The sequence below is a fragment of the Oryx dammah genome, unplaced genomic scaffold, assembly GCF_014754425.2.
Source record: "Oryx dammah isolate SB20612 unplaced genomic scaffold, SCBI_Odam_1.1 HiC_scaffold_28, whole genome shotgun sequence".
In the NCBI taxonomy this organism is placed as follows: domain Eukaryota; kingdom Metazoa; phylum Chordata; class Mammalia; order Artiodactyla; family Bovidae; genus Oryx; species Oryx dammah.
This window is the reverse complement of record NW_024070212.1, coordinates 100,636,199-100,662,296: the sequence shown is the minus strand read 5'-3', so window position 1 is coordinate 100,662,296 and position 26,098 is coordinate 100,636,199. Positions and strand designations below refer to the sequence as shown.

Genomic DNA, 26,098 nt, shown 5'->3' with positions numbered 1-26,098 from the left:
TATTCAGAGTCACAGTTGGGAGGACAGGGTTGGCAATTGGGAGGGATCAGGGAAAATGAGCCGCAGTGAAAGACAGTAGCAGCCTATATGATTTTCCCCATCCCCCAAGATGACGTACAGAAACAAGACAGAGCTTTAAAGAATCACTTTCCCACTCTGAAACTTCTTCTACAGGCAAAATGAGTGAGTATTCCACTCTCTGATCCAAACAGCTTCATGATTCATACACATGGTAGTGTCAGCATCTTGGCCAGTATGAGCTATAGGAATAGTGACATCAAATAGGCCAATTCTGAGTCCTGTTTACACCTTCCCCCAATTCCCAGTCCTGCACGTGGTATCAGCATGAACTCTGGGAAAAGAAGCTCTCAACTACAACCTCCAGGTAAACCGCTCTTTCTTTCACTCTTGGGCTCTCCCTGTATTTCTTTGCAGTGTTCCTTTAGCAATGGAGGTCACCTGTTTGCTGCAGTCAATGGGAACGTGATTCACATTTTTTCCACCACAAGCCTAGAGAATATCTCAAACCTGAAAGGACACACAGGGAAGGTAAGTGAGCGAGCAGGGCCCAGGGAAACAAGGGCACAGAGTCAAACACCATGCTGGCCAATGGGATATAAGAGAACAAAAGAGAAGTGATTCTTTTCTTCTCAGAGGTCCCTGTCTAGTTGAGGGAAAAGACAATAAAACAAATGCACATTCAGATTTAAGTACTAACTGTAGAAAACTCAATGAAAGAAAAATATGGGTTGTTAGAAGAAGAAGTGATGGGGAGCTGACATGATGGAGATTGGTATGTTCACAAAGGCATGGTCCTAAGGAGTGAGTCAGAATTAACCAGACAGAGCTAATGGGTCAAATAATTGCTGATAGGGATCCAAAGACCCTGAGATGGAGATTGCTAGGGGTAGAGGAGGAACTATCTATGGTACTGAAACATAGGTATCAGGGATGAAACTTGGCGTGAGCTAAGATTGGTGAGGTTAGCAGGACCTGAGTTCTTGAAATCTTGTTCATAGAATCTTATAGGCACTGGTAGCTCAGCTGGTAAAGAATCCATCTGCAATGCAGGAGACCCCAGTTCCATTCCTGGGTCAGGAAGATCCCCTGGAGAAGGGATAGGCTACCCACCTCCAGTATTCTTGGGCTTCCCTGGTGGCTAAGTCGGTAAAGAATCCACCTGCAATGCAGGATCCCTGGGTTGGGAAGATCCCCTGGAGGAGGGCATGGCAACCCATTCCAGTATTCTTGCCTGGAGAATCCCCATGAACCGAGGAGCTTGGCGGGTTACAATCAGTGGGATCACAAAGAGTAAGACACCACTGAGCGACTAAGCACAGCACATACTTTATCCTCCTTTTTCCTTGAAATCACTGAAGACTCTCAGGCCAAGAAATGATATGACCATATTTGCATTTTACAAGATTACTTTGGCTGCAGAGTAAAGATTGTATTGAAAGGGATGAGGGTAAAGTGGTAAGGAGATTGTTGTGTACATGATGATAGTATTTTGGAGCAGGATGGAGCTGGTACCAATAGGAAGAAATGTATGCATTCAAAAGATATTTAGGAAGTTAAACCAGTAGTACCTGAAGGTAAACTGGACATGGACCATGAAGAAAAGGGAGATGCCAAAGACTGAAAGGGTAAGAAGTCAGCGGATGAATTTAGATAGAAAAAGCAGTGGGAAAAGAAAGGCATTCTAGGCAGCAGGGCGTGTGACAGGTGAAGGGATGGGAGTATGGAACAGGACGGTGGTTTGTGGCTTATGGGCTGGAACGCTGAGCACATCTGAGAAGTGATACAGAGAGGAGCTGGAGCAGTTTGTCGCATCATGGAGTGCGTGTGTGCCATGCCAAGGAATTGGACATTGGTCTGTAGGTGATGAGAAATAACTGGAAGGATTTAAGAAAACAAGAAATGGGATCAGAAAGATAATTTTCCAGACAGTATTGAAAATGGTTTAGAGGGAAGGGAAGCTGGAGTGAAAGAGGTCAGCTAGAAAGTGAGGGTGAGAGAGGAGCTAGGAACTAAACCATGGCTTTCATAGTAGGGACAGAGAGAAGAAAGCTATTAAGCTCCATTTTGGACATGTTACATTTGCTGTGTCCAGGAGTGTGGTATGTGAGAGTAGACGTCAGAAAGAAGTCTGGGCTAAAAATTCCAATTCAGGGAATTAGGTGGTAGTTAGTGGAAGTCAGAGGCATAGATTAGATCACTAAGCGCTCGTGCAGAATCTGAGATCTTGGTCAGGAGACAGGTGAGCAACATGTAAGGGACTAGTAAAGAAGAGAGAGACTGCAAATGAAGGTCCAGAGAGAACCTGGAATCAAGGGATTGTATCAAAGAAGCCAGGGAACTAGTTTCCAGACGGATAAAGAAGTCAGTGATCATTGACTTCAGCAACTAACAGGTCGTAAGTGTAAGCGCTATTAAGCACAAGTGTATTGGGAGCAACTGAGCTTCCTCCGCTCCAACAATGTGAATGCAGCGATGTAGAGGAAAGCACACACCAGGTGAGTGTGATGCTCTTTCTCGAACCAGGCGCATCCCCATAGGAAGCCCTACCTCACCAACCCAGGGGAGCAGCCATTTGTTCCATCACTTTACCAGAATTTATAACACCTGTCTCTAATCAGGGATATATGTTAGGTTTACAGGTGTGCTATTAAAAGAAAATACAAAAACAAACAAAAAATATAGATGGAGCATGCAGCTAAAACCATGCATATAGGGAAATTTTTAACATTAAACATGTATTGGAAAAATGACAAAGATGAAAATCAGTGATACAACCATCCATTGAAAAAGATAAGAAGTAGAACAGTAAATTAATTCAAAGAAAACAAATTATCATAAGGATAAGAGCAAGATGGAACAGAGAACATTTACACAATAGAAGATCATCAAAGCCAAACTTTGTTTTTTGAAAGCCCAAAATGGACAAACCTTTAGCAAAATTGTTTAAGGGGAAAAAGAGAGACGAGAAGATACAAGTAACCAACACGAGTAACAAAAGGGAGTTATCACTACAGGTCTGATAGACATTTTAAAAGATTACAAGAGAGTATTATGAACAACTTTATGTAAATAAATTTGAGTAAATAGATGAACTGACAAATTCCTAGAAAAATTGAATCTGTAATTTAAAACTTGACAAGGAAAACTATCACTGGAGAATTTTAAGGAAAGCATGACAGTAATCTTGGCGGGGGGGGAAAACCTCTTCTAGAGAATTAAAAAAAAAAAGTAAATACTTCCAACGTTGTTCTAGGAGGCCAGCATAGTTGTGATAGCAAAACCTATAAAAGACATCACAAGAAAGGAAAATGGTAAGCCAGTCTTTTCTGTGAACATAAAGATGTCCTAAATAAATTATCATCAAACCAATCCAGCAATATGTTAAAAGGATAATACAACATGACCATATTGATTCATTCTAGGAATACAACATTGTTTTAGATTTTGAAATCATTAGTGTATACCACATTAATATAGTAAGGATTAAAAAGCATATGCTTATCTCTATAAATCCAAATATAATAAATCAATAACATTAACAGTGTATCAATAACATAACAGATTTTAAAAGCACTTAAAATAATGGGGAATGTACTTTATTATAAAAAATCTTATATAAGACATTTATTTTAAAAGCCTACAACAATCAGCACACTTGATTATGGAACTGTGAAATTCAGAGAACAAAACATGATGCCTTCTGTTAGCCTTGTACTGGGTTCTATCCAGTGCAATAAGGGACAAAACGGAAATATGCTTTAGTCCGCAGGCTGTGCTTGGTCGACTGGTCAGTCATGTCCAGCTCTTTGCGACCTCATGGACTGTAGCCCGCCAGGCTCATCTGCCCTTGGAGATTCTCTAGGCAAGAATACTGGAGTGGGTTGCCATGCCCTCCTCCAGAGAATCTTCCCAACCCAGGGATCAAATCCAGGTCTCCCACGTTACAGGCAGATTCTTTACCATCTGAGACTCCAGGGAAGCCCAACATTAGTCCATGGGGCTGCCATAACAAAATAGCCCAGACTGGGTGGCTTATGAAGAGCAGGAGTTTTTCCTCACAGTTTGGAGGGTGAGGAGTCCAAGATCAAAGTGCCAGCACGATCAGAAGAGGGCCCTCTTCCTGGTTTCAGACTTCCTGTAGCCTCACATGGTGGAAGGAGCCTTTCCTAAGAGCACTCACCCCATTCATGAGGGGAGAACTCAGGACCTAATCACTTCCCAAAGGCACCACTTCCTATTTTCACCTTGGGATGTCAGGCTTTCAACATATGAATTGAGGTGGGACTGATGAGAGACAGAAACATTCAGACCATAACAAAATAAGAGGCATGAGGGTTGGAAAGGAAGAAATAAATCTATTACCACGGACAGCAAAACTGAGTTTGTAGAAAATTTAGAGAATTTGCAGATAAACTATTAAACTTCGTGAATCTGGGAATATTGTTGGAAGTGAATTGATTATATTTAAGTCCATTTTTACATAATAGTGACAATCAAAAAATGTAATTTAAAAGGTAGAGGCTAAGGTGGGGTGCATGGCTGAGGCTGCACCCTCTCAGGTATAGTCAGAGAGGGAACCTCAAAACTACTAGTTTCTGGCTAAACATGGAGCAAAAGCATAAACTCCATGAACTGTGACAGGAAAATCACAGTTTTCTGTTTTCTAAACAAAAATCCAACAGTAAAGGTTGAAAATATAACTCAGGCTAAGACATAGCTAAGTATGTGGCTGGCAGGACTGGAGTCATGGGAACACCCCAAAAGGTGTCCAGTTGGTCAGGAGGTTGGCTACTTAGAAGGAGATTGAGAAAATGTGTTGGCGATATTAATGTATTGGAGACTATGGGAGCCAGTCGCTCTATTGGAGAAGGGAGTTACAAATATGGGAAAGGGAAAAAGTTAGAATATTGTTTTTATTTGGCAGTTTTGTTCAGTGACTTGGTAAACTAATTCTGAGAAGTCTTTTTTTCTCCTGCAGTGGGCAGCCTCAGATGTCGCTGCTCGGATGTTTTTCTTTCTTGATCTTTTAGCCTGGTTACCTAGGGCTTGTCCCTGGGTTGACCTAAGCCACTTAATTAGTCATAGATTATGCTTAAGGCCCCTTCCCCAGTTACATTTTTACTGTTGGATTTTTGTTTAGAAAACAGAAAACTGTGATTTTCCTGTCACAGTTCATGGAGTTTATGCTTTTGCTCCAGGTTTAGCCAGAAACTAGTAGTTTCGAGGTTCCCTCTCTGACTATACCTGAGAGGGTGCAGCCTCAGCCATGCACCCCACCTTCCAGGCTGCCAGGCATAAGCATGATGTTATTTCTAAGCCTGACTTCCTGGGAGATGCCCCTGGGTCAGAAGCTTATTATTCAGTTAGCGTTGGTCAGATGTTATGTTTAAACCCTTCGTGCCTGTGAGGCTTCCATCCTGTGTTAGTGGGTTTTTGTGCAGCATAGGAGATGCTTTCAAGTGTCCCCATATCCTACTCTGATTTCTCCTGAGTGTGTGCAGCATAGCACATACATCAGCCTTCCTGATCCCCACAGTTGTCTCTCGTCCCGGAAGGGCTCTCTCGACTGTCTCCTTCCCTTGTTCTTCCTGTTATAATTCTGTTACTGCTCTGCCATTTTGCTTCTATCAGGGTGTTTCCAGCCTTCTCTTAACCGCCCTCCACCTAGATCTCCACCGATTTAGATGATGCCTGTAGGATGAAATTCTCCATGCTCTGCTCCAAATAAGTCAGTCTCCTCCAGCAGAGCTGTGGAGCTCATTGTCTTATGACCAAACGTCCCCCTGGGAAGACGTTCTGCTCCACTGCACCAGAGCGGAGGGTGAGGGGTAGCGACTTTCTTTCCGAAGAGTGACCTCCCTACTCTGTGCATGGCGCTTGCAGGTGGAAAGGGGGTGGGATCCCTCGTCTCTTCAGCTCTCCCCTCATGGTATAGAACCCCCACCCACTGAGTTAACTGGGGCAGGGGCAGGGGCAGCTGGGGTACCAGTATCCTCATGCTTCTGCACTTGGAGTAGAGCTTCCACCAGCAGGTGGGGACCGGCTAGGGGAAGGGAGATGAGGTCCTCCTGGCCACACTCGCCTGGAATAGAACTTCTGGGTGGGGATAAGAAATGCCAGCAGGTTTCCCAGGATGAAACCATAGCCAATGGCTAAGCTCTGGGGGAGAGAGGGAGCCCCACCTTTTGGCTATAGCTGCCCAGAGGACACTGGAATAAAGTGTTTGAGGATGAGGAGGGTAAAGGAGCAGATCAGCACTTATATCCTGCAGTCTCTGTTCCTCCTGAGATTGAGTAGATTTTCTTGAGTGAATGTTTCTGCATTTTCTATATGCCCTTAAGACCATTGCCAGAGACTCTAAATAACTGTTTTTATAAACTTTTTGGCCACACCATGAGGCATGCTGAATCTTAGTTCCCCAACCAAGGATCAAACCTGTACCCCCTGCAGTGAAAGAGTGGATTCTTAGGACTACCAGGGAAGTCCCTAAATAACTGTTTTTATGATTTCTAAGTTACTATTATGTAAGGGATAGGCCAGCTGAGGTTCTTACTCTGCCATTTGGAAGTACCCTCTCTATGCAATTTTTGCAACTCCCTTTGAATATATATATGTATAATTATTTCAAAATAAAAACTTTTGTAAAACATAGCAATGATTGATTGCAGCATTATAGGAATTATTTTGATTCAGTCTTTACATTCATAAAGTGAAACAAATGAGAATATTTAATCTTCAGTATTTTGCAAACATCTGAGGAAATAGAATGCTAACTTTCCTACAAAGCTATGATTTGTGTTTACTGAAGGGTATGTACCAGGAAAGGACACTCTGCCTCAGCATAGTGAATCACGTAAGGGGGTCTCCTCCTCTCCTTGAGAGGGGTGTGTGTGTGTGAGAGAGAGAGAGAGTGTACATGCACACTCCCAACTGGGCACGTCTTCATCCCCTGTAGATTCGTTCAGTTGCGTGGAATACAGATGACAGCAAGCTGATTTCCTGTGGCACAGATGGTGCTGTGTACGAATGGAGTCTGTCCACAGGAAAGAGAGAGACAGAATGCGTGCTCAAGTCCTGCAGCTACAACTGCGTCACCATCTCTCCTGACGGCAAAATCATCTTTGCTGTTGGGTCGGACCAGACTCTCAAGGAGATTGCAGATTCCTCCGTGAGTCTGCTCCTGTCCCTCCTCTGGGCTGCTGCCTTGATCTGCCGAAGACAGCTTCCTGTGTTTACAGCAGAAAGGGGTTCTCTGAGAATAGGGTCCTTCTTCTTGGGAGAACACCTGCCTCCTCACCCCTAGAGGATCAGCTCAGTAACTGTTACTTCTGGAATTTCCTGCCCAGTGCCCACCTGACTCATTTAAGTTGTGGGCCCTTTTCCATTCCTCCTTTGCTTGCTGACTGTAACTTCTCTCTCACCCTCCAGGGAAGGAGGTCAGCAGCATCTCTAAACACTCTAACCCTTGATTTGCACCTACTTCCATGGGCTAAAAACAGAACCGTAGTTATTGCTGTCACCTAAGCTTGCCTCCAGAATTGTTTGGAAATCCCCAAACTCTGAAATTTTAAAATTATGCACCTTGGCTCCCAAGTAGTTAAGGGAGGAAAGAAGAGCTTGGCAAGGTCACTTCCTGGAAAAGGAGCAGTGTCCTCCACGAGCCCAACCGTGAGGAGGGTATCTCTCCAGTATGGCCCCAGGTAGCCCCCAGTGTGGTGGTTTCCACGGCGCTGCACCAGAACACAGCTTCTTAAGGGGAGGGCCACGGTTCCCATCTCTTGTTATCCCTACTAGGTTGCACAATGCATGGCTTACAGAAAACACCCAGTAAATAATTGGTGGCTGGGTGGATGGGTGGGTTGATGGACAGTAGGGTGGATGGATGGATAGGTGGATGGATGGGTGGATTAAAGAGTGAAGGAATGAATTAATTCCCTGAGAGTGTAGTTTTGTTCCTATAAGACCTTAGAGCTCTGTAGCTCAGACAGTAAAGTGTCTGCCTACAATGCGGGAGACCCGGCTTTGATCCCTGGCTCGGGAAGATCCCCTGGAGAAGGAAATGGCAGCCCACTCCAGTATTTCTGCCTGGGAAATCCCACGGACTGAGGAGCCTGGTAGGCTACAGATAGGTGGATGGACGGGTGGATAAGTGAGTTAAAGAGTGAAGGAATGAATTAATTCCCTGACAGTGTAGTTTTGTTCCCATAATGGACATTAATAACTATTTGCTGAATAAATTTATGATCCACATCCCATTATTACTTTGAGATACACGATAGACTAGCAGTTGAGAGCATACTCTCGGGAGCCTGAGTGCAGGTGGGTGAGATGAGGTAACTTACCTAGCATCTCTGTGTCTCTGTGGCTCTGTTTCATCATCTTTAAAATAGGGATGACAGTAACTGCCTGAAAGAGTTTTTGTGAGGGTTAAATGAGTCACAGCTTGTAAAAGCAGTAGAACACTTCTGGGTATCTTATGAAAGTTTCCTTAGCGTTATTCCTAACTCCTAGAACTGTTTACTCATCAGTCAAGCCGCCAAGAAATATTTAGTTTGTGCCCTTTTATGTGCTAGACACTATGCCAGAAGCTAAAAGGGATGGAAAACACACGTTTTCAAATCCAGAAGTTGCCCTAATGATGGTATTAAAAGCAAGGAGGAGAATGGCCTGGGGACACTGGGGACACGGTTCAGCCCCTCGCCCTGAACAGAGCTGGCTGTGTTTCAGGTAATTCGAGAGATGTCAGCATTTGACGTCACCTACACAGCCATCGTCATCTCCCACTCCGGACGCATGATGTTTGTGGGCACCTCGGTGGGAACCATCCGTGCGATGAAGTACCCGCTCCCTCTGCAGAAAGAATTCAATGAGTACCAGGCCCACGCAGGTCCTGTGACCAAGGTGAGGGGGACCATTTCCCTGGGGTTCAGTCCCAGATTCAGCTCTCGAGAGATCCACCTGGTCCTGTCCGCTGCGTAGCTGCTTTATCCCTTCTCCCTCCCAGCATCTTTTCTCTCCCCTTATTTATTAATCCAGCCAAGTTTTCAGTAAACACTTACTGGCTCTTAATACTCTTTGTTTGAACTACCCCCAGGAATTTGTCCTAGGAAGTGGTCAGAGATGCCCCTGAAGATTTGTGTACAAGGTTGTTCATCATCTTATTTTGCATAATAATATGGGCCATTTGAGAGATGCTGTAGGGCCCCCGCTCAGCTGTCCTCTACAGGCCAGCACCCTCATGTCCCAGCTGATAATAGCTCACAGCTGTCCTTCTCCACAGAGTTGTTCTGGACTAAAAGGAGACATATCCTAGGAGATGAGCCCCCATCCCTTCCCAGGAGCAATAACGTGAGCACACATTTGTAAATTGTCCTTCCATCCCCCCTTGTGAAAAAGCAGTGTCCATGTTTACAATGGGATCCTGAAGAACAGGCTCTGGGAAATGTGTCCTCTCTCCTTCCTCCCTCTCTTAACTCCAATTGAACAATACCAGCCCCTGAGGTTTTTCATTAAGTCCCAAACTTTAAATTGACTTGCCTGCAGACACATCCTTATTAGGAAAGGATTTTTTCATTATAAACCAGAACATTCCTGTACTGATCCTGAGTCTTGGTCCAAAGTAAATTACTATCACATATCTCCCCACTTTGCTTTCAGTTCAGTTCAGTTCAGTCACTCAGTCGTGTCCGACTCTTTGCGACCCCATGAATTGCAGCACGCCAGGCCTCCCTGTCCATCACCAACTCCCGGAGTTCACCCAAACTCATGTCCATCGAGTCGGTGATGCCATCCAGCCATCTCATCCTCTGTCGTCCCCTTCTCTTCCTGCCCCCAAGCCCTCCCAGCATCAGAGTCTTTCCCAGTGAGTCAACTCTTCGCATGAGGTGGCTTTGCTTTAGAACCACTAAATTTTGTGGCTGTTTACTTTTCTGATTATAAAAGCAAGACATGTTTATTTTAGGAATAAAAATCCTAATGGCATCATCATTAATATACTGATGCATTTTCTTCTGCATTTTTGTGCATATGCTTTAAATAAATTAAGATCATACTGTATATACTCTTTTATTGGCTGCTTTTTTTAAAATTTGTGCTATTGTAGGCATTTTTTTGTACAATTAAATATTCTTCAAAAGCATGATTTTAGCAGCTATTCAAATATCCTATCACAATGATGGATCATAACTTATTTAACTCATCTCTTACAACTGGGCATTTAAATTATCCCATGAGCTCATGAATATCCTAGTCTGTAGATTCCTATGAGCATCTCTGATTATTTTCTAAGACTAAATGTCTAGACAGAGAGTGAATCCTGAAGGAAAGAGAATGGCCATTTTTTAAGTTCTTGACAAATTTTGGTGATTGTGAGAAGAGAGTTTCCATAGTTGACACTTCAGTTTTCATTTTTTATTTTGAAGTAACTATAGATTCACAAGAAATCTAAAAGATAGCATCAAGGTTCTGGTGCTCCTCACCTAGCTTCCCCCAATAGTTACATCTGATGCACAGCGTCAAGCCAGAAACCTGATGTGGTGCACAAGGTGGGGCCCGTGTCATTGCTCCTCATGCATAGGTGTGCGTGAGCACCACTGCGTGCAAGACACAGGACTATCCCAGCCCCACCAAGAGCCCCCTCCTGCCCCCAGCATAGTCCCACCACCGTAACTAGTCCTCGGCAACCGCTGATTTAGTTTCCATTTCTATAGCTTTGACACCTTGATCATTTTATGTAAACAATCATACAGTATATATATGAAATTATCAAGATGTCAACGTTATAGAAATGGAAAATAATCATACAGTACCTGGAGAAGGGAATGCCGACCCACTCCAGTATTCCTGCCTGGAGAATTCCATGGACAGAGGAGCCTGGCAGGCTACAGTCCAGGGGTCACAAAGGGTCAGACACGACTAAGCGACTAACACACAATCATACAGTATATGACCGTTTGAGAGGAGCTTTTCTCACTCAGCATAAAACCTTTGATCTCCATGGCAGTTATTTCATATATCAATACTTTATTCTGTTTTCTCTGAGTAGAATTCCATGGTAAGGGTGTGCCATGATTTAACTGTCTACCCCTTGTAAGATATTTGATTTTTCCCCATAGGTCTTGGGCTGCTACAAATAAAATTGCTATGAACAATTCCATACGGGCTTTTATGTTAACATAAGTTCATTTCTCTGGGGTAAATGCCCAGGAATACTGTTGCTAAGTCATATATTGCAAGTATGTTTATTTAGTTTTTCAAGAAACTGCCGAGCTGTTTTCTATTCCTTTCAGCAATACACAAAAGATCCAGTTTCTCTGCATCATTGCCAGCATTTAGTATTATCACTTTTTTTTATTTTAGCTGTTCTAATAGGAATATAGTGACATCTCATCATAGTCTTCATTTGCATTTCCTTAAGGACTAATAATGTTGAATATCTTTTCATGTGCTTGTTTGCCATCTATATTACTTCTCCATTGAGATGTCTCTGTATCTTTTGCCCACTTCCTAATTGGATTATTGGTTTGTTTTTTTTCAACTGTTGATTCTTTTGTGTACCTAATAATTGACTCTAAAGATTCCAAATCCACAGAGAACATATACTAGCCTCATCTTTTCATTCATTCCCAGAAGCCCTTGAGGGTTCCTGTCTCACTCTTTTCTGAGATCAAATCTTCCTCCCTGGGAGACTGTGCCCAGGCCTGCGTGGGGTGGGCATCTTGCACAACCACTGACTCAGTCCTGGTCTGCATGGCCTGGGAAAGCCTCCTCACCATGCTCGTTCTCCTCAGATGTCGCTCACCTTTGACGACCAGTTCCTGCTGAGCGTTGCCGAGGATGGCTGCCTGTTCACCTGGAAGGTCTTCGATAAGGATGGTCGGGGAATCAAGAGAGAGAGGGAGGTGGGCTTTGCTGAAGAGGTGCTTGTTACCAAGACAGACATGGAAGAGAAGGTAAGAATTGGATCTGACGAAGAGCAACAGGGGAATTGCCTGTCAGGCTGCGTCCAGTGTCCTGGGACCGGCATAGAGCCCCTCCCCCGCCTGGCGTTACCCCGGGGCCCCCTCCCCCCCCGCCGCCACCACCGCTCCAGCCTGTGTCCTTCCCTCGCGCCTGTGCCCCTGCCGTGTGGCCACTCTGACTTACACTGAGCTGTGCTCTTAGCCTGTGACCTAGCTCTCCTCTCCTACTCTGCAAGCAGGTGCTACTGCTGCTAAGTCACTTCAGTCGTGTCTGACTCTGTGCAACCCCATAGATGGCAGCCCACCAGGCTTCTCTGTCCCTGGGATTCTCCAGGCAAGAACAGTGGAGTGGGTTGCCATTTCCTTCTCCAATGCATGAAAGTGAAAAGTGAAAGTGAAGTCACTCAGTCGTGTCCGACTAGCTACCCCATGGACTGCCCCCGACCAGGCTCCTCGGTGCATGGGAGTTTCCAGGCAAGAGTACTGGAGTGGGGTGCCATTGCCTTCTCCTTGAAAGCAGGGACTGTGACATAATTCACCTTAATGACCAACAGTTTCCAGCACATGCCAAGCATGTGGAAGACAGTCGATAAATACTTACAAAATTCACGTGGCACACTGAATATTCCAGTTGTATCTGTGAAACTTAAATAAGAGCTGCTATCTGGAAACTTTTTTTTTTTAAGGTATTTAGAAAACAGTCCTGAAATCCACTGCTTTCAATAGTAAAACAATAAAAGTAATAATATCCAGTAACCAACCTTTTTTGGGGGAGCTTCCCTGGTGGCTCAGTGGTAAAGAAGCCGCCTACCAATGCAGGAATCACAAGTTCAATCCCTGGATCAGGAAGATCCCCTGGAGGAGGAAATGGCAACCTACTCCAGTATTCTTGCTAGGAGAATCCCATGGACAGAGGAGCCTGGTGGGCTACAGTCCTTGGGGTCACAAAAAAAAAGAGTTGGATACAACTGAGTGACTAAACAACATACCCTTAATTTAGGTTTGCCACAAACCAGACACTGTGCTAATTGCCAACACAGGAGACACAGGTTTGGTCCCTGGGTCAGGAAGATCCCCTGGAAGAGGAAATGGCACCCACTCCAATATTCTTGCCTTGGAGAAATTCAGTGGACAGAGGAGCCTCGTGTGCTACAGTCCCTGGAACTGCAAAGGAGCTGGACACGACTTAACGACTAAACAACAGCAAACCTTTTTTTTAGGTTTGCTACAAATCAAACACTGTGCTAATTACTTTATAAGTATTTTCTCATTTAAATCTCACAACTGGAGAAGGTACTATTGTTTTCCCCTATGTTTCAGGACATACTTTTGGAGAGGTTGAGTGGCATGTCCATGGTGCTACTACACATAGAGCTATTACAGTTAGGAGTAGGCCCAGAGCACCAATCCAGACTTCATCCACAGCCCACTTCCAACATCATGACCTCAGAGCACCTTTCCTCCTGTTGATCCAGCCAATAGTCCAATCACATGTGTTTGGAGCGCTCTGAGCCCTGTGCTCCCCAAGGAAGAAGCCCAGTGAGTGGTATTCTCAGGGCGTATAGAGCGTGCACAGCTGTGCACTCACTGCCGTTCATGCAGAGTTTAATGTGCATTCACTGAGTACCTGATGTTTGCTGGTCACTGGGGTTGCGTGTGTGGAAAGACAGGCCGGGCCCTGTGATCAGGAATCTCACACTCACGCAAGGGACAGCGACAAGTGAAAGCAGCAGGACCGCAATGCCAAAAGGGCCCCATCGTAGGATGATAGTCCCCTGGGGATTCCCGGAGATCACTCTGGGAGCTCCCTGGAACTTTCTGCAGGAAAGGGAAGTGGGAGGAAAGGCTGAGGGAGAGCCTGTGACAGTTGCGGTCTAAGCTCCTGCAGGCAGGCGCGTGTGTCTCCTCCTCCTTCTCCTTCTCCCTTTTCTCTCTTCTTCCCAAGGGGAGAGGAAGACACCAAACAGGACACTCCAGGCTGCACCAAAGCCTGAGGAGTCTGGGCTGCCTCCTGACCCCGCCCCCAGCTAGGCCTGACAGCCTGCCAACCGGATGTGACCAGTGTGTGTTCCCCTCACTTCTTGAAATTCCCTTGTTTCTCGGGCTCCATGGGCCCACACTCATCATTGCCTGTAAACCACTGACTGTTCCTCCCCAGCAACCTTCCCGGCCCTTCCTTCACCTGGCCTTAAGAGTCACATTGCCCAGAATTCCCAACTCTCTCTTTTTCGTTGTCCTCTTTCTGACATTCTATGTAACTGTGATTCACCCAGGCTGAATTAGTCATTAGTCATTTATTTATTCATGCATCCAACTAGTACTTGCCGAGGGATCTGCCATGTGCCAGACACTGTGCTAGATCTAGGATTACAGAAATGAAAGACATAGACGGTCCTGGAGCTCATATCACGGGAGAAGGTGTGGGTAAAATTTTATTCATTTATTTATTTTGGCCCTGCCACATGGCTTGCAGGAACTTAGTTCTCCAGCCAGCAATTGCACCCACACCCTTGGCAGTGAAAGCATGGAGTCCTAGTCATTAGACAGCCAGGGGATTCCCTAGGTAAAATTCTTAAAGGGAATCAGATGTGTAGTGAGTGTTATGAAGGAAACGGTGCTGTGGGAGCACAAAGAAGGGACCCTGACCCAAGCAGACTGGTGTCTGAGGAAGTGAGCCTTGAACAGAGCAGATGGGTGAGGGAGAGTGCTGAGGAGGATGCCGCTAGCTAGTGGGGCTGGAGTGGAGAGGATGCTGCAGAGAAAGGTTGGAGCTGAAGCAGAGAGAGGTGGTGAGGGGGCTTTTATAGCAGGTTTTAGACTTTGGAGATGGTTCCTAAGGCCCCATTGATGATCTGAGTTAGGCAATGACTTGATAGACCTTCATCTGGAGAGACTTCTCTGCAGCAGCCACGTGGAGAAGGACAGAGGCAGGAGGATGAGCAAGTGCTTCCAGTGCAGCCTGTCAGAACCTGTGGTTCCGGCCGATAAACGTGTCCCACTCATCCCCGGAAGACCGCCGGGGCCACATGTTCATCTGATAAGTGTTTATTTGGTGCTGACTCTGTTGCTGGCCCTGTGCTGGGCTCCCAGGATAATGCAGGGAAGCAAGCCAGGCCAGGGCAACCCTCAGGGAATGGTCTGGTCAGGGGAGGTGAACTTCACCCATAGTCCTCTCACTCATCTTCACCACATCAGGTACCATTCCCTAAAACCTCTCCAGAATCTTTCCACTCTGCTCTGCTCTGACCTCTGGCCAGGCCCTTGCCATCGCCCACCAGGACTGGGCAGGGCCCCTCAACGAATGCATCTACCCTCAGTCCTTCTCCAGCCCAGCCTGGGTACACACTGCCTGGCTTTGGGCATTTCTCACAATTGGTAATGACATGTCTACCTGGCTGATTCAGTAAGCGGTAAGTTCCATGGAGGCAGGAACCCTGATTCAACAAATAATTTTTGAATGCCTCCTGTGTGTTCAGCACCATCTAGGTACCTGAAATACATCAGTGTATAAAACCAACAAAGATCTCAGCCTTCTTGGAAATTGAATTCTAGTGGGGGAGGAAGACAAAAGGCAATAAGCAAAATAATACATAACATTTAAAAGTGCCAAGATCTAAGGGGTAATGAAAAGTAGAGCAGGGTAAGGGGTGGGGCGTCAGTGCTGGGAATGGGAATAGCAAGGGGAGGGAAGCAGGATTAAATCAGGTCCATGTGGACCTGGCTGAGCAGCTGACATTTAAGCATATTTGCAGGAGAGATGTGCGTTATTAGCATAATGCCTGTCACTCGGTGGAGCTCCACACTGAATAGGTGTTTTGGAGACAGAGGAAGAAGCTCATATGTCTCCAAGTGTCTGATCTGTGTCTTATGTGGAAAGATGACGCACGCTCTGAGCAGAGCTGCAGGTCCCAGGGAGCTCAAGGCCACGGGTTTAAATAGTCCGATTCAGCCGCACTGTGAATGTTCTTGATTCTGTGTCCTCCTCCCAAAGGCTCAGGTTATGTTGGAGCTGAAGACTCGTGTGGAAGAATTAAAAATGGAGAATGAGTATCAGCTTCGACTAAAGGATATGAACTATTCTGAGAAGATTAAGGAGCTAACAGACAAGTTTCTCCAGGAAATGGAGTCCTTGAAAACAAAAAACCAGGTCTGTTGAATCAACAGCCTCAAATAAGAAATTTCCTATTCACTCAAGACAACTAGCATTCACTCAAACAATAAGACATAGGATAATGTTGATAACATCAGAAATGCTTACAGCAAAGTGCTAAGTGGAAAAAGAGAAAAAAGCAGAATATAAAAACCTCTTTATGGTGAATGCTACTGATGAGGTAAAATAGATACACCTGGAACAATTTTTAAGAAAACAGATAATGATATGACCGTCTCTGGAAGTTGAGATTGTGGATAGTTTGAATTTAGTTCTTTATGTTTTTCTATAATTTCCAAATTCTCCACCAGGAGAATATTCTACCTTTCTGATAAAGAGAGACTTACTTAATAGCAAAATGAAAAGTAACAAGAAAAATAAAGTATGGAAAGAGAAAGCTTACAGAATATTGATCTCCAGATTGTCAGTAAGTTAAGTGAAATTAGTCTAAATGACCTTCTTGTCATTAACATTGATCCAAGATTCTCCTGGAATGATTTCTCTCTTCCGTACAAACCTGCCTGGCCCTTCTTCCAACACTGCCAATTTTTTGCTCAAGTGGTATTTGGTTCTTTTATGTTATCTCTATGGGTCTAAAAACACCCTGGCAGTTAACTTTAGTATTTCATTCATTTAATCAACAAACATCGGTGCCCTCTGTACACAGAGTACAAAGTTAGGTCCCTCCTCTGTCTGCAAGGAGCTTTCCTGCTCCATTAAAGAAAACACTTTCTTAGAAGCTGACACACTGACATAGCCAAGAATTTTCTTTGAGAGCAATGTGCTAACAACAGAGGATTCAAATCAATCCTTACCTTTTCCACCCAAAAATCCATTTGGTGCCTGTCCAAAACTGAACTCATGATTGACAAGATCCATTTCACAGAAGGGATCGGTATAGAGATAATATAGAACTTTCAGAGCAGACTATAATACAAATAAAAATGATAGCTTGGATGTTGTTCATAGAACAAAGTAAGGGCTTGGGAAATGTTTGTGAGTGAAGGAGGCTACTACTTATACAATTGGTGCTTCTCACAGTGGTGCTTTCCACAAACGTGTAGAAATGAGAATATTTGACTCTGTGTCTTAGGTTTTAAAAACCGAAAAAGAAAAGCAGGATGTACTCCATCGTGAACGCATGGACGACCTCCTGGACAAACAGAGCCGGGAACTGCAGGACCTAGGTGAGGCCACCCGTGGAGGGCCCTGGGCAGAGGGCGGTTGGTTGGGGGCAAAGTCCGACAGCCCTCTGGATTCAACCCCAGTCTATAAACAGCCTGCCTTTATCCCCTGGAGCTCACTGTGGTTTTTATTCCTGTGTATTCACTCATTCTTTAAACACAGGTTAAATACCTACTGTATGCCAGTAGGAGATAGAAAAAACTGTGGGTTTGGAACCTAATAGGCTGCACTGGGTCCCAGATTCACCCTGACTTGCTGGGTGCTCTAGGGAGTCACCTAACCTCCCCCAGCCTCAGTTTACTCTTCCAAAAGATGGGGGTACTGGCACCTGTTTTGCATACTCAGGACATTTTTCTTGGCCCTGAACCCCCAAACATCCCTCTGCACTTTCCTGGAAACCTTTCTGCCTAACATCGAAGGGAGGGAATCAGGTTACCTTATAAGACGATAGTGTGTGGACCCTGTAAGGAAGATGGGTGTGCATTTGAATCTGGCCTGTCTAAGCAGAAGCTCTAGCTGGTGCTGGAAGGGAATGGAAAAGCAGCCAAGGCTCCTGAGTGTCCCCGGGGCTGGTGCTACCATCCCTCCTGAAGTAACCTTCCTTGCTCTCCAGAATGTTGCAACAACCAAAAGTTGCTTCTGGAATATGAGAAGTACCAGGAGTTGCAGCTCAAGTCCCAGAGGATGCAGGAGGAGTATGAGAAGCAGCTTCGGGATAACGATGAGACCAAGAGCCAGGCCCTGGAGGAGCTGACTGAGTTTTACGAGGCCAAACTGCAGGAAAAAACCACCCTCCTGGAAGAGGTACTCACAGGAAGCTGAGCTGTGCCTCCTGTTCACAGTGCCATCCTGCAGCCCTTGCCCGGGAACAGCCCTGAGAGCCGTGGGGAGCCTCGCTTGACCTCCTTTTCCTTCCCCACCTTCCTTCCTGAGTGTGCTTCGCGGCCTTGTTTTGTTCTGTTTCTGTTTGTGTCCCTGGCAGCTAGGGGACCTCCTGAGTGGGGAGGTGCTCAGCCTTTCAGACCGCAGTTCCTTGGCTAGACTAAGTTCATCCCCATTGTTCTCTTCTCACTGTATCTTCACCGGGGAGAGCTTTCTAGCAGAAGGCTGTAGAACCTGGAGACGAATAAGGTACCTGAGCCATGGGGAAGGTGGTTGCCTGAAACCCTTTGTAGCTCCTTATGTCTCACAAGATAAAATCATTCCTTCACGGACTCAACAAACAGACCTGTGTTACAGGTTTACCAGCATAAGTGCTGGGTGGTCAAGCAAAGTGAAATGTGGGGCCAGGTTCTCAGTTGGGTGAGAGAGGCGGTCACAGACTAATGTTCATCAAAATGTAGATGGGACAGTCGGGGACGCAGACACAGAGCACCTCCCCCCTCCACCTCCTAACCCTCCACCCAGCCCCCACATCCCGTGCCGCTGGCCTGCAAGGTCAGAAAAGGCTGGTAGGAGCTACTGAGATCCTGGAGGCATGGACTCTGGGATTAACCAGGAGACAGGGAAATGCAGAAGGTTAAGAGAGAGCATCCAGGCAGAGCAAAGTTGTAGAATGTTCCAGCAGATGGGGTTGCCGCAATATCTCATTTCCTAAGATGAAGAGAAAATTGAGAGAGGCCAGATGGTCTCCTTTTTGACACAAAATTCTGGCAGATGGTGTTCTGAGAGTGAGGGGGCAGGAGAGTCATGAAGGTGTGGAGTGATTTGGGGGTTTTTTGGTGTTTTTTTTTGGCTGCTCTGGGTCTTCATTCCGGTGCACGGTCTTAGTTGCCTTATGGCATATGGGATCTTAGTTCCCCAACCAGGGACCGAACCCACTTTGGAAGGCACATTCTTAACCACTGGACCACCAGGGAAGTCCCATATGGAGTGATTTTTGAAGGGAATGACCAAGAAGAGGATGGGCAGGTCTGTAGCTGAAGGCCTAACCTGCCTGGGGCTAATTCTGGCTGCAGTCACCCCCCAGCCTGTGTGCTTTTCCACAGCAGGGCTCTGCGCGTAAACGTGTGAGCAAGGAAGGCACAGGGCAGCCCTGACCCAGAGCCGGGGCTTCACCAAATGGTGAAAATAACGGTCTGCTGGGGAACCAGCCACTGGGTCCAGGCCAGAGTCAGTAAGGAGCCAAGAGACAGTGAATGAATCAAGACTGGGCCAGGGAACGTGGTGAGGTTGAGAGCCAGGGTGGCATACCCGGGATCCAACAGCGAAGTCACCTGTGCTCAGAGAACAGGGCCTGTATTTTAAGACTCAGAGGTGGCACCGTGTCCAGGGGGTAGGCCTGAGAGTGGGTGCAGGAAGATAAGGGTTACAGCACCAGGAGACATCCTAGGGTCCTCTGTAACCACCCTGATGATGGCAGGGAAGCTGCTAAGTCGGCATCCAGAAGTCCTCGGTGAACTGGGACACTGCCTAGGTGGTGGGGGTGGACTCAGTAGGAAGTAGAGGGTGGAGGCCCCACAGACTTGGCAGAGGCTGAGCTCAGATAGCAGAGAGAGAGCCAAGAGAATTCCACCCCCACCCAAGCCCACTTGATTCCAGTTCTACAGTGTGAGGAATGCTCCCTAGCTGCCCTGCCTGCCTGCCCAGCCCCATTTCCGGTTGCCCCATCCAGCTTCCCACATCCAATGATGTGGAGCCTCTGGAATTCTTCTACACCAACCTCTGAGCCCCTGCTCAGGACGATGCTTCTTCACTTGGCTGCTGGTGTGCACCCTCAGGGACTCAGGACAAGAGCCAACTCCTTGACAATTTTCCCCTAACCCCTCACCCTCCTCCTTCCCCTTTTACAGGGCTAGGCATCCCTCTGTGTTCTCAAAGCCCCCAGACCCCTTTTGTCCGTTTGGCTTATACAACAACATCTCAGAATGCTGGGCTCTGCTTTTAGGGTGAATGGATCCTCCCAGAGTAGTGAAAGGCCACCCTTCCTCCCCAGACCTCTCATAGTGATAACAAGGCTTTTTTTCTTTTGAGTCAGCAGGATTTCAACTCAGAACTTTCCTAGAGAGATGCCTCCCAAATGTCATCTTACTGAGCTGACTGGGATTCTTCTACTTTTTAGCAGCATCACTTAGATCGAGAGCAGGGGCTGGTGGGCCCCTCTAGGTTACAGACGAAGTCCACTGGCCAGACTTCCATCCAGCAAGACTCTTGCAAAGAGAAGCCTTTGTCAGGAGGTCATTGAGCTCAGTTTTAAAACCACCTGCCTCTCTCAATCTCCAAAACACTTGGTCAAGGGATGGTATATGCAACCTGGGAGAATGCCAGGGTCAGAATCAGAAGAAAGCCACTGATTCTGCTGAGATCTACAATGTCCACCTCCAGGCTGCAGTGAGCAAGGAGGGGTCCTGCCCCAGTCACTCCCCACGCTCCACCAGGCAGAGCTTGTTCTCCCAGCATCTGAGCTCCAGGCCTTTACTCATTCAGCACCAACTCTATACCGTATACTGTGCTGGGTATTCACTGCGGTGGACAGAGATGTGGCCCCGCCATCGTGGAGCCTCCATGTCAAACAGGCATTTACTATGTGATGGGGGGTATACAGGCTTCACACAGGAAATGATACCTCAACCAAGAGCTGGAGGAAATGTCAGAGGAAGCCACGGGAAGAGGCTAGAACCAGAGGTACAGCGAGTACCAAGGTCCTATAGCTGAGGACCATGCAGAGTGGGGGAACTGCAGTTAGTTCACACTGGCAGGAGCTCAGGGCGGGAGTGATGGCTGAGGCTGGAGAGGTGAGCCAGGCCTGCCTCCTGAGAGTCTGTGGATCAGGTTCAAGAGTCCAGACTCTACCCCGAGGACAAGGATGAGGCAGAGAAGGTTTTCAAGTTAGGGGCGGCATGACCAGGTGTGCGGTTTCGAAAGCTCCCCTCGACTAGAGGATGAGATCAGACTGGAGGGAAGCATGACCAGAGGCAGGCGGCCCGCTTAGGAGGCTGAAAACAGTCCAGGCAAGAGATAATGGGGGCCTGGGCAGTGGCAGAGGCATAGAGAAGTGGATGGACTCAAGAGGCGGAAAGGGTGGTACTGACTGGATTAGGGAAGGGGGAGAAATTAAAGAGCCACTCATTCATTCAATATTTATTGAGTACCTGCTGTGTGCTGGTGTGCATTGTACACTGACAACTCATGGTGGGCATGATAGGCTAGGTTTTTACCCTCAGGGAACTTACATCTAATAGGAGAGACCATCAAGTAATTCCAGAAATAAATATAAAGTTGTAAGTGTCACAAGTTTAGTGAAAGGAAGATAGAGGGGGATGCTGGCGTCAGTGCGAAGAAAGCCAGAGGTGGAATGGCGGGTGTTCTGATGGGACGGTGATCAAAGCGATGGAGCGTGAGGCCTGATCTGGTACGGAGAGAGGGACAGACAGGACAGGAAGAAAGTGGAAGGGCCAGTGGACCCATGGCCTTGTTTTCCATTTCGGTGCTAACACTCGGTCTTTCATCCCCGTGATAGCCTTCGATGTTCACCTTGCCCTGGGCCCTCTGAGCTCCAAGGTGCCGCCTGTCCCCACCTCCCCGGGCTCACACTCTTCTCCTCTCCACGCCAGGCACAGGAGGATGTCAGGCAGCAGCTGCGGGAGTTTGAAGAGACCAAGAAGCAGATTGAAGAAGATGAAGACCGTGAGATCCAAGACATCAAGACCAAATATGAGAAGAAGCTTCGGGATGAAAAGGAATCAAACCTGAGACTCAAAGGAGAAACAGGCATCATGAGGAAGAAGGTACCGGGCTGGTCTCTGAGAGGGGTGGGGGGCGGGCCTGGACCGCACTGCAGAGAAAGCATGGGGTGGGTGGACGGGCATGGAGTCAGCTAACAGTGGCTCTGCCCAGGGTAGGGGCCGGTGGGGTGGCGGGGACTGGCAGAATTCCCACCTGAATGTCCTCAGCTCCAGCAAGTGGGTTTGGAAAGCAGCGCCAGCCAGTGTGAAGCTTCCCCCTGCATAGACAGGCAGACAGATTCTTACCACACCCTCTGATGGGGTAACCGCTGGGGCTTGTCCTCCTCTATCCTGTTTACAGGAGACAGGGAGGTTCACCATGGCACTGAGGAACCCTTTGGGCTTTCCTTTATTGGCAAGTGGGATTTAGAGTTTTCAGAGTTAAACCCTTAAGGTGGAAATGAGGTCTTTGGAGGTGAGATAGATAAAGTCTGCTCCTGGAGGTGTCCTCAGGCTCTCAGTATAGGGAGTCAGGGATGCTCCTGGTCAGACACTGTGGGTGGGAGAAGCATTGGGAGTAGAGGGTACTTAGTTTACAAGGCAGGGGAGATGTTGACGGCCAGGCAAGGAGGCATTCAGTTCACAGATCTTTATAGAATTGCCAGTTCAGTTCAGTTCAGTTCACTTCAGTTGCTCAGTCGTGTCTGACTCTTTGCGACCCCATGAATCACAGCACGCCAGGCCTCCCTGTCCATCACCATCTCTCAGAGTTCATTCAAACTCACCTCCATTGAGTTGGTGATGCCATCCAGCCATCTCATCCTCGGTCGTCCCCTTCTCCTCCTGCCCCCAATCCCTCCCAGCATCAGAGTCTTTTCCAATGAGTCAACTCTTCGCATGAGGTGGCCAAAGTATTGGAGTTTCAGCTTTAGCATCATTCCTTCCAAAGAAATCCCAGGGCTGATCTCCTTCAGAATGGACTGGTTGGATCTCCTTGCAGTCCAAGGGACTCTCAAGAGTCTTCTCCAACACCACACTTCAAAAGCATCAATTCTTTGGCGCTCAACCATCTTCACAGTCCAACTCTCACATCCATACATGACTACTGGAAAAACCATAGCCTTGACTAGATGGACCTTTGTTGGCAAAATAATGTCTCTGCTTTTGAATATGCTATCTAGGTTGGTCATAACTTTCCCTCCAAGGAGTAAGCGTCTTTTAATTTCATGGCTGCAATCACCATCTGCAGTGATTTTGGAGCCCCCAAAAATAAAGTCTGACATTGTTTCCACTGTTTCCCCATCTATTTCCCATGAGGTGATGGGACCAGATGTCATGATCTTCATTTTCTGAATGTTGAGCTTTAAGCCAACTTTTTCACTCTCTTCTTTCACTTTCATGAAGAGGCTTTTTAATTCCTCTTCACTTTCTGCCATAAGGGTGGTGTCATCTGCATATCTGAAGTGATTGATATTTCTCCTGGCCATCTTGATTCCAGCTTGTGTTTCTTCCAGCCCAGCGTTTCTCATGATGTACTCTGCATATAAGTTAAATAAGAGGGGTGACAATATACAGCCTTGACGTACTCCTTTTCCTATTTGGAACCAGTCTGTTATTCCATGTCCAGTTCTAACTGTTGCTTCCTGACCTGCCTATAGGTTTCTCAAGAGGCAGGTAAGGTGGTCTGGTATTCCCATCTCTTTCAGAATTTTCCACAGACTTAAATTGAAGAAAGTAGGGAAAACCACTAGACCATTCAGGTATGACCTAAATCAAATCCTTTATACAGTGGAAGTGAAAAATAAATTTAAGGGACTGGATCTGATAGATAGAGTGCCTGATGAACTATGATCGGAGGTTCGTGACATTGTACAGGAGACAGGGATCAAGACCATCCCCATGGAAAAGAAATGCAAAAAAGCAAAATGGCTGTCTGAGGAGGCCTTACAAATAGCTGTGAAAAGAAGAGAAGCAAAAAGCAAAGGAGAAAAGGAAAGATATAAGCATCTGAATGCAGAGTTTCAAAGAATAGCAAGAAGAGATAAGAAAGACTTCTTCAGTGATCAATGCAAAGAAATAGAGGAAAACAATAGAATGGGAAAGACTAGAGATCTCTTCAAGAAAATTAGAGATACCAAGGGAACATTTCATGTAAGCTGGGCTCGATAAAAGACAGAAATGGTATGGACCTAACAGAAGCAGAAGATATTAAGAGGTGGCAAGAATACACAGAAGAACTGTACAAAAAAGATCTTCATGACCAAGATAATCACGATGGTGTGATCACTCACCTAGAGCCAGACATCCTGGAATGTGAAGTCAAGTGGGCCTTAGAAAGCATCACTACGAACAAAGCTAATGGAGGTGATGGAATTCCAGTTGAGCTATTTCAAATCCTGAAAGATGATGCTGTGAAAGTGCTGCACTCAATATGCCAGCAAGTTTGGAAAACTCAGCAGTGGCCACAGGACTGGAAAAGGTCAGTTTTCATTCCAACCCCAAAGAAAGGCAATGCCAAAGAATGCTCAAACTACCGCACAATTGCACTCATCTCACATGCTAGTAAAGTAATGCTCAAAATTCTCCAAGCCAGGCTTCAGCAATATGTGAACCGTGAGCTTCCAGATGTTCAAGCTGGTTTTAGAAAAGGCAGAGGAACCAGAGATCAAATTGCCAACATCCGCTGGATCATGGAAAAAGCAAGAGAGTTCCAGAAAAACATCTATTTCTGCTTTATTGACTATGCCAAAGCCTTTGACTGTGTGGATCACAATAGAATTGCCAGTTCCCCCCCAAACATTTAGCCTTTGTTGTCGTTCAGTTGCCCAATCATGTCTGACTCTTTTCGACCCCATGGACTGCACCATGCCAGGCTTCCCTGTCCTTCACTATCTCCCAGAGTTTGCTCAAACTCATGTCCATTGAGTTGGTGATGCCATCCAACCATCTCATCCTCTGTCATCCCCTTCTTCAGGGTCTTTTCCAGTGAGTCAGCTCTTTGCATCAGGTGGCCAAAGTATTGGAGCTTCAGCTTCAGCATCAATCCTTCCAATGAATATTCACAGTTGACTTTCTTTAGGATTGACTACTTTGATCTCCTCACAGTCCAAGGGACTCTCAAAAGTCTTCTCCAGTACCACAGTTCAAAAGAAGCCAAATGCAAAGCCAGTTCACATTCTTTCCTATTAGAAATCACACTACTAGTCAATCCAAGGGCAGTCATGCCTTCTCTTCTGGACGTGACTAAGATGGCTCATCACTTAGGTCACTCATCTGTGACCTTGATGGAGCGTGGAGCCCAACCAGTGCAGTCATGGAAAACTCTGGATCCGCCGGGGGAACTGGTCTCTGGAGGCTCTAACGGCAGATATTCCTTCCTTGCATAAGGGATGGGACTGGATCTTCTTGCACAGAAGTCCACATTGCCCATTTGGCCTGGGAAATTCCTGACAGTCCCAAATTCCGATGAGGAGCTTCTAAAAATCTACAGGCAGTGGGGAGGAATGGAGGTGAGTTCACAGGCTCTGGTGTTCTCTGCTGTTGCCGTTTGTTCCCCTAGTTCAGCAGCCTGCAGAAGGAGATTGAAGAGCGAACCAACGACATTGAGCTCCTGAAGGGGGAGCAGCTGAAGCTGCAAGGAGTCATCAAGTCCCTGGAGAAGGACATCGTGGGCCTCAAGCGGGAGATCCAGGAGAGAGACGAGACGATTCAAGATAAGGTAAAGGCGCATCCTCTGTCCCCCCTCAGCTCCAGCCTAGCTGGACCCAGGCCATGAGGACAAAGCTCTAGACAGACTCCTTGCCTTTGGACCTCAATAGGGGATGAGCTGTCAGTGAAGTGCCTACTGTGTGGGTGGCACGGGGCTAAATGCTGTCAATTCATCCCATTCAGTTCCCCTCAAAACGCCAGGGACCATGAGCAACCCAGTTATATAGCTCAGGAAACTGGTTCCCAGGGTTAAGTGTCTCACCCAGGGTCGTAACAGTTTATAGGTGACAGACTTGCGGTAAGAACCTGAGTGCTGACTGCCAGGCCCCGGCTCGCCTCTGTGCCAGGCATCCCAGGGTGACCGTCCCATGGACTGGGGTCAGCTTACCCACCGCATCGCCCGTGTGGTC

General features: G+C 46.6%; 1 protein-coding gene across 3 annotated transcripts in view; it reads left to right on the top strand.

Moving 5' to 3' along the window:
• Nucleotides 1-26,098, top strand: part of CFAP57 (cilia and flagella associated protein 57) — a 68,823-nt gene that overhangs the window by 18,206 nt on the left and 24,519 nt on the right. For 2 of the 3 annotated variants that reach the window (XM_040231456.1, XM_040231458.1), the window contains exons 9-17: nt 436-549; nt 6,977-7,189; nt 8,749-8,922; nt 11,811-11,972; nt 15,973-16,128; nt 17,225-17,318; nt 17,930-18,120; nt 21,870-22,043; nt 25,540-25,698. In XM_040231456.1, the coding sequence (XP_040087390.1) occupies nt 436-549; nt 6,977-7,189; nt 8,749-8,922; nt 11,811-11,972; nt 15,973-16,128; nt 17,225-17,318; nt 17,930-18,120; nt 21,870-22,043; nt 25,540-25,698 (1,437 nt within the window). The remainder of the gene's footprint in view (nt 1-435; nt 550-6,976; nt 7,190-8,748; nt 8,923-11,810; nt 11,973-15,972; nt 16,129-17,224; nt 17,319-17,929; nt 18,121-21,869; nt 22,044-25,539; nt 25,699-26,098) is intronic. The other variant, XM_040231457.1, reaches the window with a different exon arrangement.